General features: G+C 45.2%; 1 protein-coding gene across 4 annotated transcripts in view; it reads left to right on the top strand.

Moving 5' to 3' along the window:
- Positions 1-7,193: 7,193 nt before the first annotated feature.
- LOC148511741 (phosphatidylinositol-binding clathrin assembly protein-like) overlaps positions 7,194-16,003 on the top strand; it is a 109,655-nt gene continuing 100,845 nt past the window's right edge. For all 4 annotated transcript variants that reach the window (XM_088482871.1, XM_088482869.1, XM_088482870.1 and 1 more), the window contains exon 1: positions 7,194-7,793. In XM_088482871.1, the coding sequence (XP_088338997.1) occupies positions 7,664-7,793 (130 nt within the window). In that variant the 5' untranslated portion in view covers positions 7,194-7,663. The remainder of the gene's footprint in view (positions 7,794-16,003) is intronic.

The following is a 16,003-nucleotide window of genomic DNA, read 5'->3' as shown; positions in this document are numbered from 1 at the left end:
AAGTTGACCAGCATGCACGCCCGATGGACAATATCGCTATCGTCCATATGTGCCCGCGCATCGCTGGTCAACGGTAAGCTGGTAAGGACCATTTAAAAGAACGATTTGAAAGATTACGGTAACGATTTCGCTATCGCTACGCGAGCACCGGAGCAATTCATCACTGCTCCAGCGCGGAGACAGCTTATCCAAAAATCAGCTGTCTCCCCAAAGTGTTTCACTGTTCCTATCAGAGGAGACAAGTGCGCATGTGTGACCTACCAGTCATGCATGCGCACAAGAGCGTATGGGGACAGCGGGCCATTCCGAGAGAGGAAGGTAAGTAGGAGATGTCTGTGATATCTCCTGCTTTACCTTTTTGATGAATGGCCCAAAAACCTAATTTCTACAATTGCAGGTGAAAATTTTCATTTTCCTCTGCTTTTGTAAAAATTAAGTGACGTTGAATAGGCCACCTATATATCTCACTCCCTGTCTCTCTCGCTCTCCCCCCTCTCTCCCCCTGTCCCTCCTCTCCCCTCCCTCATTCTCTCTGTCTCTCTCTCCCTTCCCCCTTTCTTCTCCCTGGCAATTTTATTGATGGGGCCCCCACAACTTACTTGCCCAAGGGTCCCTACAAGTCTTAATCTGGCCCTGGCACGTCATTACTTAGTGACGCGGCCGGGTATGATATGTGCGGTGGGGGCCGGGCCCAGGAGTAATCTCGGAGGAATGGCTGGACAACATTTTGACAGCTCCTGCGAGATGCCAGCAGGATTGCCCGGCGGCACCATGCTGAGGACATGGTGGAGTCACTGGAGTGTCATGTGCGGTTGCAGTGATGTTGTGTAGTGGATGGACATGAAATCTGGTGAAAGGAATGGCTGTGAATGAAGCCACCATTTTTCCCATTATCTGCATAGCCCTGGGAACTGAGATCTGAGACATCTGTAAAATGGTCCTTAATCTGGATTGCAGATCCTGAATTTTTGCCTGAGGAAGAAACACTCTGTGACACTGGGTGTTGAAGAAAAGACTCAAAAATACCATCCTCTGAGATGGAATTAAATTTGTTTTGGGGAAATTGATGATCCAGCCGAATCTCTGGAGCATACCTAAGGTGATCTGAAGATGTTGTTGCAATAGGGCAATTGAGGCTGCCCTTAGCAACAAATCATCCAGATAAACCAATACATTTATCCTCCCACTCCTGAGTAGGGACATCATGTGTGCCATAACCTCTGGGAGCGGTGGCCAAATCGAATGGCAGAGCCTGAAACTGAAAATGCCAATGCCCCACTGCAAACCGCAGAAGATGCTGATGACCACTCCATATAGGAGTATGGAGGTAGGCATCCATGATATCTATGGAAGCTAGAAATTCCTCTTCCCCTATGGAACAAATGAACCTTATTGATTCCAATTTTCTAAATTGAGATAAGCATTTAACCTCCTGAAGTTGAGAATAGGAATCCAAGTTTCCTGGAATCTTAGTAAGCGGCGTCCCACAAGAGGACGGGTCCCAGTCTCATGACAGTCATATGGGTTGACCTGCAGGCTTAGCTGGGACCCCTCATCCCCTAAAGGTCCCTCTTCGGGGATCCCTACCCCTCGGAAAGCCTGAAAGTTTCATCCGAAAGGAACGAAACCTAGCGGATTTTGGTTTAGGTGTAGTTACAGTAAGGTAAGGACTTTTTCCTCCTGTAACCTGAGAAATAAATTTAGTTAACTCTGGACCAAACAAAAACCCTCCTTCAAAAGGAAATGCCTCTAAAGCATGCTTGGATTCTATGTCTGCCTTCCATGTTTTAAGCCATAGCGAATGCCTGGTGGAAACAGCCAAGGCTGAAACATGAGACTGTACCTGAATAGTATCTATTAAATCAGGGCTCGACAAATCCCAGGGGCCAGGTCAAAATTTTGGTCCTGGCGACCAGATTTTATAAGAGCCAGGTACTGTGAAAAATAAAGCTAATTAAAAAAAAAAAGTTACAAAGCAATCCTATTGGTGGCTACTGGAGTGTGCAGGATGCTGCAGCCCTGTTACAAGGAGGAATGGATGCCCATCACAATTAATCACTATGGCTCCTACCTTCCGCCCACGGAAGGTGCAACACTACCAGTGCAAAGGAGTGTGACATGACCGACAGAAGCTGAATTATTACCAGCACTTAGAATGACTGCAGATAGGTGCAGGACTGCCAGCGAGGAAGAGAAGAGTAACCACGGGGAGCTGCAGTTCTGCCAGTAGCAGTTGAAGACAGTGACCACCATGGCATTGAATCAATGCCAGTTGGGGAGTATAGTGACAGTCGGGGAACTGCATCACTACCGGCGCGGGGATGGAGAGTTACCGCAGGGAACCGGAACACTGCCAGTGAGGAATATGACAAGTTTGGAGCTGAATCATTACCGGTGATGAGGAGAGTGACTGCGGGAAAGCATCACTACCGGCATGGAGGAGGAGAGTGATCACGGGGAGGTATATGGAGAAGAGTAATCATCTGGTAGCTGCAGCACTGCCAGCAACAGAGGAAGACAGTGAGCACCAGGGAGTTGCAGCACTTGCCGGTTGGAGTGAAAGACAGTATCCTCTGGAGAGCTGTACAAAGCTGGTGAGTGTGTGGTTTCATTACAATGACCTCCCACTATAATATTGTTATTAATTGGAAGCACTCCTGTGTGGCACACTTAATTGGGGGCACTTGTGTGTGGGGCTCTCCTTTATGGCACGCTGTATCACCTATATAGGTTAGAGCTTCCGAAATCTGATCAGCTAAGGAGTTAGCTTCAGACATCTCCCCTGACTGAAAACCAGTAATGATTTGGTTCAGCCAGGGATTGATAGCCTTTATCACCCAGGCGCTGGCCGGAACTGGCCGCAGCGATATTCTTGACAAAGTGAATAAAGATTTAAGCACAGCCTCATTCTTTCTATCCATAGAATATTTAGGAGTAACAGACTGAGTTCTGGGAGTAATAGTATTGCTGACCAACCTAGCAATAGGAGCATCCACCATGGGTGGAAATTCACAAAGCTTGATATCCTCTTCCGAAAAAGGATAAAGACATTTACATTTTTTTCGGAATGCAAAATTTATAATCAGGTTTTAACCAGGCTTCTTTTAATATTTCCTCAAAAAAAGAAAATTCTGGGAAAACAGATACATGTTTCGTCTTACGTTTAAAGAAAGAAACAGAACTAGCCTCTGGAATAACTGCTTCCTGTTACTGCAGAGTTTCCCTTACCGCATCTATCAACATAGAAAGTTCTGACTCCGAATGGGAGTCACCCTCCCAGTTTGAGGTGTCTTCCCAGTTATAATCCAATTCCCCTTCTTCCTGGGAAGAAGTAGCTGAAGCTGCTTCTCCAGGAAAATCTACTGAGGAATGGCCTGAACGTCTTTTAACGGCTGTGGCTCCTGCAGACGTTATCATTTTATTTAGGGACATCGCCATTTGAGCGAGACATCGTCTCATAGTCTGGGCCCATCTGGGCTCTGCCGAGGGATCAGACAAAGGAGGAGCTTGAGCACAGGGTATCATATAATTTTCCGGAAAGTGACGTAATTCACCTATGGCGTTAGCCATAGATCTGGCCCAATCAGTCACCACCAGCAGTTCAGCCGAACTTTCTGATAAAGAAACCCCCTGTGAACAACCAGCACAGAGCGACTCTGTGTCTGTACTTTTTGGCCATTTCTTCTCACATTTTATACAAATATAAACAGTGACCGATTCCTGTTTTTTAAAACCCTTGTCTGGCTTATCCATAATGAAAAAGAAAGATAAGTCTAATCAAGACATATAGCTACCTAAGGGCCTGATTCAGACCCACTCGCAAGCGGCTGTCCGCTCGCAAGTGGGTCGATAGTGTGCACTGCGCATGCGCACGACGACGGGAGCTCCGTCGTGCGCATGCGCCAGACGCGACGAGCGAAGGACTTTCCTTCGCTCGTTGTGTCTGATCAAAGGGGGCGTGCTGTCGAAGTGTTGATTGACAGCACGCCCCCTTTGGTGGGCGTGCCGGGGGCGTGCCTCCCAGACGGGGGCATTCCCAAGGGAACGCCTACCGTCAGAAGCCGGCCCACTGACATCACTAGTGATGTCAGTGGGAGTGATTTTGGCTCTGATAGAGCCAAAATCACTCCGGGCCTTGCGGTTGAGAAACTCAACCGCAGGCTCCGGCTCGCAGTGGCGATGGTCAAGACCATCGCGGCCATCAACCTGCATGCTCGTATAGGCTGTGGGTGGTGACCCACAGCTATACGAGCGTCCAGGAGGACGCTCCATAATTATGGAGGCCGGCCCTCATTCAGAGCGTGCGCTCTGCTCAGAGCGTCCGGCTCTGAATGAGGGCCTAAATCCCCACTGAAAAAGTGTAGCACTGATTGAATAGAAAAAATAATTCAACCATCTGTTAAATGCAAAAAAACCTTGGGCTCTTAAAAGACCAGATTCTTTGCAAAAAACAAACAAACAAAGGTAAATAAATCTCACATACCCCTGTATGTTACTGCCTAAATTTCTGAGAAAACAGTGCAGGACAAGATGCTTATACATCTATAAGCCCAGAAAACACCATGTTAAACACATAAAAGTAGAAATCCTAATTCAATACTTGTCAGCCTCTATCCCCAGTATCTGCTGTGAGCTTCTCCACACAGACTTCAGCCATTTTCATGCATGGCCTTGCAGCAGCTTGAACTACTGATAATAAATACTTGGGGGAGGCATGGCCAGCCGCGGCGTCCTGCTCACTCGGGACACCTGTGTAACCATAGCCTCCGGCATTCCCCGAAGACTATCCACGGCCGGGCCTGATGACGTCACCTGCTGCACGACTACACGTGCAGCGGTGCCGTGTCCTGGAATGCAGCAAGTGCCTCCCTCCTCAAAGACAGCAGCATGTTGCTGCTCTGTAACCCCTCCGGCGTCCCAACAAGGAAACCGCCGGGGACTGAAAGTGGCGTGGTGCTGTGGAAGCCGTAGCGAGGTGTGAGACAAGCCAGCTCTACAGTGCATGTGAGTAATAACAAGCGCGGCCAATCTGCTCAAAAGCAGTGTGCTGGGAAGCAGTACATAAAGGCAATAAGATCTTTACACTTTTTGCAACAAGTCTAACTTTCTTTTTACCAGCGTCCCCCTCAGATATGTGTCTGGCATGGAGAGAGAACCAGGGACTATGTAGTTTGGTGACTTTCTCAGGAATTGTCTTTATTGTCGGATACAGGGTTCACACACACCTCTAACCTATATAACTCCCACTCTTAGTGCTTGTCGCCTGTCGCCAGAAACTAAGAACCCAAACAAAAACATTAAAATAAAGAAATAAAACCTAACTAAAAGCTAGGACCTAGCCAGTGTCTTACTCCAAGGCACTAAAAACAAGACTAAGCCTACGGTGGAAGGGGAGGGGTTATATAGGGGTTGGGAGCCAATTTCAACTAGCTAGTGTCCAACTCCACCCTTCACTATGCATAACCAAGATGTAAGGCATCCCTCAGATGGATGAAAAAGGAACATGCAGCTCTAGTAAAATTGAATTATATACTGTTATTGTAATTATGGTAAAGGCCGCGTTTGCCTATGGCAGGCGAAATAATAAAAAGGGTCTAAGGGTGCATTTACCAAAGGCCTCTAAGTGGTGCATTTACCAAATAGATTCTGTTACTCAGAGCCGTGACTAGGGGTGTGCGAGCTGTGCCATTGCACTAGGCTCCGTGGGCAACACAGTCGCTGTCCCACGACCCCTTTAGGGCCTTATTCAATTAACGGCGAAAAGCCGGTTTCAGCGATAAAGTTTTACGAGTGACGTAATTTCGCCATGCGAAAAGTTTCCTCCGTATTCAATTCCAGAGACATTTTCGCCAGTGTGGAAACTCAATACAATGGAACCGGCGAAAACGTTTCGCTTATGAATACGTGTCGAAAAAAGTACAGAATTGGGGTTTTGGGGTGCAAACTTCGGAAAAAAACCCTGCACCCTTGGGACAGTCCCCCAAAGGTAAACTGTGTCAAAAAAGTTTAAAAACTACTTTAGATCATCCCAAAAAAGTACAAAGTTGAAGGACAAATTTAAAAACTAGCGAAATAGACTCCAGGGGCGTCCCCAAGTATGCCCCAGGTGTTTTTAAGTTTGCAGGTGGTTGATTTTCTACGTTTTTTAAACATTCGCTTTAGCAACTTTAATATATGCTAGCACCCATTTTTGTGTACCCCAAATTTGCTGGGACTACTTATTTTCTGCAAAAAAACTCCTCAATGCTGTTCTTCACCACTTGCGCAAAGACGCTAATTAGCAACTATTGGGGGAGATGTATGACGCTCAGACACGGTATCAGCACACGTTATGAGCGTTGATACCGCTTCTCCCCGATGTATGATCGGGGGTTGAGCGGTAAATGACAGGGGTGCTATGCACCCATCATAATCGGTGCTGCTATATACAAGATAGGGCCATATATATCGCTATCGGCAGCTACAGCCTGGCGGTGCTGTATCCCCACAACAGGGACAGCGCTGTCCCTGCTGCGGCGGCTGCCGACTCCAGGCTGCAAGCGGGGATCTCGCGATACTTGCGAGATCCCACGCATGCTCAGTGGAGTCGTCCGGGACTGAGACAGAGCGCATCAGCACTAGGCTGATGTGCTGCGTTCTCTAGCGGGTAGCGCCGGAGGGGTGCTTCCTGCTTCGCCTCGGTAAAGAGGCAAAGTAGGAAGCGTTATAGCGGCACGTTAAGTGCCGCTATAATAAATCTACCCCATTGAGAGCATTCAACTACCCCAAATACTTTCAGCAGGCCTATTTGCGAGTATCTATAGTGATCCCCAATGTTAGTGCATCTTTTGGGGGGGTGTCAGGCTGATTTCCCCAAAATCTGACAGCACTTTTCGCCTGTTTGCGTTTCGCCAGTCTCGTTTTCGCCGATTTCAAATTGAATGTGGGAATACTTTGTCACATGAAAAACCAGCGATGTCAGCGAAAAGTAAAACATGCGAAAAGTACGGGACTTTTCGCGTCTAATTGAATATGCCCCTTAGTGTCACCCACAAAAGTCACAGTGACCACTGTGCCGCAGAGACAGGGCATAGGTCTGTTCTTCTATGCCATGCTGTCTAGAACATAATATCCCATTCCTGGGATATTATGTTCTAGGTAGCACGGCATATAAGAGGACTGTCGGGGGCCTGACCCTGGGTCCGGCCCCCGACAGTCCTCGCCTGCTCCATAACTGTCACCGCACTGGGCGGCGGTGCACACACCCTGCAGCGCCTCCGGCCAGTTCACTGCACACCGAGTGGCACCACCTTAACAACAGCCGGCACTGTACGGATCGCAGCGGTCACATGACATGGCGCCGCCATTTTGTCTTAGGAGTGAAGTGTGAGGTAAAAGAGAGAGAGAAGGAGAGAAACCGGAAAGGAAGAGCAACGGCGGCGGCGACAGGACGAGGAGGCGCAGAGAGAACAAGCGCCCCCCTTACCCTTTGGCCGGGTCACCTGTCAGGGAACACCCGCCGCCAGGCTCATAGCACGCAGCACGGTGACCCGGGTGAGGAGCACACAGATCGCCGGAGCACTGCCGAGAAGCCGGCAGGCGTCAGGTCCATTGACAGTTCCCTGCCCAGCTGTCACCTTTCTCCCATCAGCGTGTAGGCCCGGCCCGGGGTGTCAGCGCGGAGATGTCGGGTCAGTCCATCACTGACCGGATCGCGGCTGCTCAGCACAGCGTCACCGGCTCGTCCGTAGCCAAAGCCGTCTGTAAGGCGACCACCCATGAGGTGATGGGGCCCAAGAAGAAGCACTTGGACTGTAAGTGAGACTGAGTATGTGCGCTGGGGTCACTCACCTAGCGTCAGTCAGTGTCCTCACCTGTATGGCTGTGCCCCCGGGCGGTGTACGCTGCACTTGGCACATATGAGAGAGAGCTGACCTATTGCTAAATCTTTAACATTTCAGCGGTGTAACTTCTCTCTTCCCTATAGGGTGTGTATGTATACTGTCACATAGGCTTCCATATCATCCCTTTAATTCGGAACATATGTAAATTACACAGGTCTGTGGCTGTTTAAAACCAGGTGAAATGGAGACTTGAAGTCAACCAGCCACGGAATCTGTGTAATTCATGTGTCCCAAATTAAAGGGATAATATGGCCAGCCTGATTGCTGCATTAGTGCTTCCATTGCCCATACTCATGTACTATGCTGGGACATACCATGTACAGTATGTAGCTGTTTCTCTATATTGTTGGAACACTTATGCAGGTACTTCTGTTCTATATTGTTGGAACACTTATGCAGGTACTTCTGTTCTATATTGTTGGAACACTTATGCAGGTACTTCTGTGCTATTACTGTATACTATGTACAGTAGCTGCTTCTGTGCTGTGATGCTGGGACACCCATGTAGGTGCTTCTGTGCTGTGATGCTGGGACACCCATGTAGGTGCTTCTGTGCTGTGATGCTGGGACACCCATGTAGGTGCTTATCTGTAATGGTCCCTTTTTTTGTTTTGGAGTAGTCCTAATGAATATTTATAGTCCATTGCTTTTTAGTGTCTGTGCAAGTTTTTATATACTGTCATAGGGGTGATTCTATTCAGCGCAATATTAAATAGCCCTGAAAAGGAGTTCCCAGAGCAATTAAATTAACCACACTGTTAAGTCTGACTAGAACCACTTAAGTTGGAGAATGCTGGATACCACGTCTTAAGATGGGTTTTTAGTTGCGCTAACCGCCATTCTCCGACTAAAGTGGTAGCCGTGAGGCTGTTAGCGCCATTCTAAGCCGGAAAACAGCATTGCAACCGGCGCTTAAGTCAGATTTCTTCTCGCACCTCAGGAGGCTGCAAGAAGAAATCCTGTATTCGGATTTAACAGCATGGTCAATTGAATATCTCCTGGAACGCCTTCCTCGGGCTATTTAACATCATGCTGAATTGAATTGCCCCCCATATTTTGCAAACTTTATGGGCTCTCTAAACCTCTGTATTTGTGAGATTTGTTTAACACATACTACAAGTGTTTAAAAGCAACACTATTAGTTTTGCTTACATTTTTATGTATTAGGTGCCACATAAGATGCAATATGGATACTTTAATATTCTCCTCCTGTAGCTTATGTATTATGGTTTTGTGTACAAAGTTAAATTTCTTGATTTAAGTGCAACCATTGCATTATGTTCAGGTCTAGAATATGCCATAATAGTGGACTGTTGTGGTGTAATTACATATAAAGTGTGCTTTAAATATAAGTGGTCTAATGAATTGGTAAAACATCATTTTGTGCACTGAATGTTAGCAATGGGTTTGAAATTGTAACCATAGTCTGATAGCTGAAATGTAAAAGCACTGACTGTCAAGGTCTAATGGTTTAAACGAGTCAAAGGATAGGGCTGCTATAGACTATTTGATGTCCCTTCAAGGGGTTGGGTATGGAATCACAGCACTCGGGATGCCGGCTGTAAAAACACCGACCGCGGCATCCCGATGCTGAGGATCCTGACGGGGGATAAGTAAGTATGCTATCCCTCCTCTCTTCACCCCCTAACCCTCCTTTTCTCTCCTCCATAGTGCCTAAACCTAACCCTTCCTGCAGCCTAACCCTCCCAGGTTGCCTAAACCTAATCTTCCCACGGCTAGGGGCGCCCGCTGTAATTATGATCGAGATGCCGGCTGTCGGGATTTCATCATCCGGCGTCCTGATCGTAGGTTTTTTAACTACATCCCCTTTTCAAGGTCACTCAAACATATCCTCATGTTTTAAAGATGCACTACCACCTAGGAACATTTTGTTTAGGTGTCTATTCACCTTAGTCACAGCTCTTATCAGGTGTATAATACAGTACTGGTAAAGTAATCCTTTAAGTAGCCATTGTTGGCATATGCCAATGTAATATATTGAACAGTAACATAGTAAATGCTTGTATTCTGTCCCAACTGGCAGAACAGTAGGTGTCAAATGACATGGATCAACACACGACCTGGTAGATCCGCCGTTATTGTTGCTTCTCATCAACCGCAAAGTGGAGAAAGGGTAGGGTGCGGACCATGCTCTGTTAGAAACAAAGGGCGGAATTCAATTGTGTCCAGCCCCCTTCACGCCCGATGGAGCTATTCAGTTGTTACTCCTGTCAGGCGCAATCAGCTGCCAGCGCTCCATTTTAGCTCGCAGCCCTAGGGGGGTGCGAGCTGAAATGTTTGAAACGTGGCCTGTTTGGGCATCCAAACGGCACTTTTCGCAATCGCGCCGAGCACTTTCGTCGGGGATAGCAGATTTACGCGGCTAAACCCGACCTCTTTGGGCGCGATCAGCACGAAAAGCAGTAACAATTGAATCGCGGCTCACGATCTCCTGTCACTTTAGACGGGGGATCCGAACCGCAAAAACAATTGAATACCGCCCAAAGTGTTAGTGTTCCGTGTTATAAACCAGGAACGGGAATTATTGGGATGACAGTAGAGGTGGCTTCTACATACGAGGAAGGAATATGTCAGGTAAAGTATTATTCCAGCTTAAACTTGTTTTGCTTCAAGGTTTTTGCTGCTGAGTTTTCTCACCCCTGTTATGAGGCCATTTGCTGATGTTTGCACTAGTCTCATTCCAACTTCAATATTACTGAGTCGTTTAGGCAGTACCAACACAAATTATACTTTTTTTTTTTTTTTTTAAAGAACAATTTGTATTGTCAGAAAATATAATTAGTCTTTTTGCAGATTCTAACAGGTCAAATAAAACTTCCAAATCCAAAATGGCCAAAGAAGTGATTATTTTTTTTGTATTTCTTACTGAAGTTTTAAGAAAGTGAAACGAAAGCAAATTTTTTTTTTTTCCTGTCTTAAAAACACCGGATATAAATACTCAGGTTGATGTGATTAAAGCACGTAGTGCCCTCCTGCCCAGCTATGAAAAATGTGTGTTTTTTGTGGTGCAGGGTAATATTGTCTGGTGATCACCAAACAATAGCTACTAGGGGGCCACATAACTTGAAAGAGGGATCTCCCCTCTTTCGAATATTGGTTCACCCATGGCTTCTCTCCCCCCATATACCAAAAATGTTTTTTTATAATGCAGGGTAAAGTTGTCTGGTGACATTAAGTACTAATGGGACCTATAGTTTCAAAAAGGGCAGCCCCCCTTTCTAAGATGAGTGCCCCTGATTTTATGAATGCCAGGTTGGGAGACTGCCCCCACCCGGCTACTTCTTGATGCCACCAGGCTGGAAACATTTTCTGGGGAGAACACTGATATGCTAAATTAAACCAAACATAAAACTAAAATAAAATGAACATAAACTGCATCTCTGTACTTAAAATATATGAACAGCATTTGGGGGTGACAAATATTTCCAGTGTTCTCCCCAGAAAATGTTTCCAGCCGGGTGGCATCAAGAAGTAGCCGGGTGGGGGCCTTCGCAATAATAAAATGTTTTAATCCCTGACCTTATAATGATTTGAAATAACAACATTGTGTATATTAATTCTCCTCTTCTTATTAGAGGCCCAGTCGTCTGATTATTAAAAAGCTGCAAAGTCTCTAGGATCTGGTCCTTTTTATACAGCTCCCAGATACTGTCCCCACTTGCAGGCTCCCAAAATGTCGGGTGGTAGGCTGTTTCTTGCCGGGTGGTGCACCTGCAAAAAACAGCCTGGGGAGAACACTGCATATGAAGAATTTATATTAAGGGGCCCATATATCTAGCTGCTAAAGCTGCAATTCCCTGAGGCTATTAAACATGTTGGAAATCCTCGATTCACTGATCCCGACCAAATAATGATTGGGACTGGCGAGTCATGGATATTTAACATGCAGGTTTTCCCTGATTCGCTGATTGATCACTGAGCATCGATGTCTGAATATTGGCACTTTTTTTTTTTTCTCTGATCGGAAGAATGGGGAATCGGGACTGCAGATCTATGGTCCGCATTACTAGCCCTTATTGATCCATTGTAACTGTATCAAATAGTGGTTTATCATACTAGCTTCTGTTCAGTCCATTTGCCTGTCCTAGCAGTGCAACTTAATTTTGGCCTTTAATATGTTGAGGAGTTTGCGTCATCACATTGCTGTGTGAAGCCCCTGGATTTCCTTTATTAATATTGAAGCACTGTGTGCTTAGCACTAGAAGAACATAGTGTTATTTTGAAGGATCGCTTTAGTGAGGCCAGGAACTTAAGATGGTGAGAGTGAAGTGATGGTGGGCGTTATGGGGCGAGCAGTCATTGGGGCTGATTCTGAGTCTGGATCTTTTCAGGGATGCAAAAGGCGACCTTATGCGTACATCGAATGCGCAGAAGCGTCTGTGTGCATTTTCTTATGTTCGTCCTATTCTGATTCGGATGTAACTTTACTGGATCTGTCTTTCTTTGAAATATTCAGCGTTTTTGGAGCGTGAACTGGGCAGTGATCACACGGAACCACCCTGAGTCATGGGTGTGTATCGCAAGCTGTGTGTGATTCTGAGTCATGTGGAAGGGAAGCCGGTTCCTGACAGATCTATTGTACTTAGCTTGGGGTAGGTGCAAGTGCAGATTCTCTAATGTTGATGATTGCGGAGGCCAGTGTAAAATGAATGGGTGGCACTGGTTTCCGCTTGCACATGCACGATTTCCTACATTAGTTGAATGGATATTTGCATTAGCATAATGTAGTAAAAGGCTTCTGAAACTATAGCCACTTTGTGTGCGTCTCAGAATCAGCTTCGTTACCTTTAATGGTCAAAAACAGCCATTCAGGGATGTGTGGTCTTGAGAAAAGCTTTCTATAAATAAAATAGTGCATTGATTGGAAGATGTTAATTACTTACAATTTAAAAACACATTTACATGAATATCATTTACCTTAGGTTTCCCTTTACTTTTATGTGGGATGGTTCAATTGTTTTAGTGCGCCCATCACTTTAGACGTGGCGATATTCAATAGTTCTGGCTCTGGGCGCCCTATTACTTTGCCTCGTAAAAAATAAACTGGGTTTAGCCATGTAAAGCAGCTAAACCCACCTAAACTCCTAGTTAGCATGCCACCCATGACTTTTTACCATAGGAGGATGCGAGCAGAAATCTATGTATTGGCAGCAATCGTTTAATTCTTTACTATCTGTCCTTCACCTTAATGATTGAAAGTATTATATAAGGCTGAAAAAATGGTGTTCATTACTAATGCTGGGCATACACTGTCAGATGAAATGTCTGTCAGACCGACAGATTTTTTTATCTGGCAGCCTGAAACCCGGCAAATATTGTGGCCATACACTGTGAGGTATGTCGGTGTATGGCCCATGATATTTGCATTCCTCCCCTGTGAAGGAATCTGGGATCTGTTGGGTGGGCGGCTATGGCAGGGCATACACTGCCAGGTGCGGCTGACCAATGATCGGATCAATCGGGCATGTTAAGTTTTATTATTTTTTTTAATGCCCGACTGTCCAATTGATATTATGCAATTATCGCCCCGATCCGGCTATCCGTAAATAATTATTAGCCTATCCGGCTAATAATTGCATAACTTATACCCGACTTTAGGAGAAGGGCTCCTTTTAAGATAACCTAATTGATAGATACAACTTCTTTTTGAACAGGTGAGTCATACCCACAGCTGTGCAGGATCCACATGTGAAAGATACTATTTTTCCATCAAAAGGAAGGCTGTGTAGTTCTGTACCAAGCAGGCTGTTAATGACAGATTCCGTAAATGGATATGTTATCTTTCTTACAATTAATGGTATTAGTAGTTATAACTACCATAATTAATTACACAGGGTGATGGATTCAGTAAGTTAATTTGATTTCTCTAATGAGTCTTTAAGGGTTTATTTTCCTCCTGAGAGATTAGTTTGGCAACTGTCACACTTTTTTTTTTTTTTGGATCAACATAGTGACCGTTTGAAAATGTCAATTAAAGGGGAAGTTGTCAACTCCACTACTACTCTCCCTGACCATTAGAAAAGTAGATTTTTCTCATTCTTCTAGCATCGCATGGCAGGATTCAGCTAACCAAAAAACTTTCACAGCCTGAGCTTTAAAGATGTGAGCAAAACCATGCCACCTGTATTGCTCTTATGTAGTAGCCACTTTCTTGTTTAATAGATATGAAGAGTTTAATGTTTGTGATAGTTCCAGGCTAGGTAGTAATTGTTTGCAACCAGTTCATATCCTGAATTTAGTTTTTTTTCCCAACAGCATTGCAAGGGTTTATGACCACCGCCATCTATGGCACAGTAGATAGATCATTGTGAAGCTGAGGTGTGCTGTAGACTGAATAGAAAAGTTGTAGGCCCTACCAATCGAGAGTTATGGGTCTTCTGTACTACAGACACCCAAGGAAGGTACTTTGGCCATTTAGGGGGGAATTCTATTGTTTGCTCAGTCGGCTGTCAGTGATGGGCGCCCGACTAAGCAAATTTAATTGGTGCCCTGTTTGAGCGCGACGGATGCCGACATTTCTGCTGGCAGCCTCCTGAAGTGGCAAGCAGAAATGTGCGAAAAGTCTGCAATTTGGGTGACCAAGCTGCTGCGTGGGTGCCCTAACCAGGTCTGTAGATGGGTTTAGCCGTTTTACGTGGCTAAACCCGGTCTAATTGGGTGCAACAAGCTCCATAACTAACGGGTGCCTAAAAACCTTTGAATTGCTACTTTGGGTGCCCATTAATTAGAGTGGCTAAATAAACAATTGAATCGCCTCTTAGAGGTAGGTGGGCTACTTGTCCCTCAATAGCTGCAACCAAAGCTAATGACCACCGTAACTGGATAAGGATGGAACTTCAGCATTGCAAATGCTGTGTTTTCTCTTTCCTTCATCTGGGGGACACTTCTTGACCATGAGGTATAGTAAGCGTTGAGTCTGCACTTATTAAGTTAACTTTTAAAGGTATAAATCCCCTTCCCTTCACTCAGTTCTCTGTGCTGGTAGGAGAAGGTCAGCACTAGTTAGCTTAGTATTTATTTAATTTTTTGCGTCTTTTTTTCAGTCTTTCCCCCCTGCTGTCTGAAGGGCCGCCCTGTACATTTGTCCCTCAAACACTCTCCTTACCTGACAGTATTTCGAAAGTAGAAAAAAAAATACCAGATGCACCATAAAACCATTAATAATTATACATAATATGCGAAATGTAAATTTGGCCAAAATTATGATCTTACCCACCAGCGTCAAGGTAACTTCATCTGGGACGTCCCTAACACTATGGGGGTTCATGTCTGGGACATGGGGCACTTCCAAACCATCCCAGCCAAACCACCCCAGGGCATCACACAAAATAAAATAATAAAAAAATAGTAGTGAAATGTTGGGGTAGTGAAAGTGGCTGCTTAGTGTTGAAAGTGTTAGAAAAATGAAAAATAAATGTGAAAATGTAACAAATATAAAAACAAACCTAGAGTGATATGAAGTGTTACGTGGTGATGCTCCAAAGAAGTCCAGCCAGAGCAGTTCAAGGGGCCCCATGCCCCAAAATTCACCCCATAACTGACTTGCTACATAGTACTAAATGCATATAGGTCTTACCTGTGACTTTGCTATATACACTGTGCAGTCAGTAAATGTCGGGTCCTTAATTAAAAACATCAGAGGCAGGTGGGTGAGGTGCTAGTCCAGATTGAAGTAGTCTCGGCCTTCATGTGTGTATATTATTTAATATATTATCTGTATGTATACGCACATGAAGGCCGTTCGGGCAATAAAGGTACTTCCAGATTCTAGTGTAATCATCCCAGTACCAAAATGTCAAAGAAAAATTGGGTTTTACTCCAATCTGTTTTTTAGTCCAAAAACCAGATGGGAGTCACAGACCAATTTTAAATTTAAAATTTTAATCACGAAACTGAGAATAGACCAATTCAAAATGGAGTCTCTAAGGTCAGTCATAAATGGAACGGAGATAAAGTTTTGTCATGTATAGGCATCAAAGATGCCTATCTTCATATGCCTATTTGTGAAGGCCAATCAGTCTGCTAAGATTCGCAGTCAGACAAAGGCATTTCCAATTTGGGGATCTGCCTTTTGGTTTAGCTACAGCTCCTCGAGTTTT

The sequence above is a fragment of the Taudactylus pleione genome, unplaced genomic scaffold, assembly GCF_031769625.1.
Source record: "Taudactylus pleione unplaced genomic scaffold, aTauple2 ptg000296l, whole genome shotgun sequence".
Taxonomy (NCBI): domain Eukaryota; kingdom Metazoa; phylum Chordata; class Amphibia; order Anura; family Myobatrachidae; genus Taudactylus; species Taudactylus pleione.
This window is presented reverse-complemented; position numbering and strand designations above follow the sequence as displayed.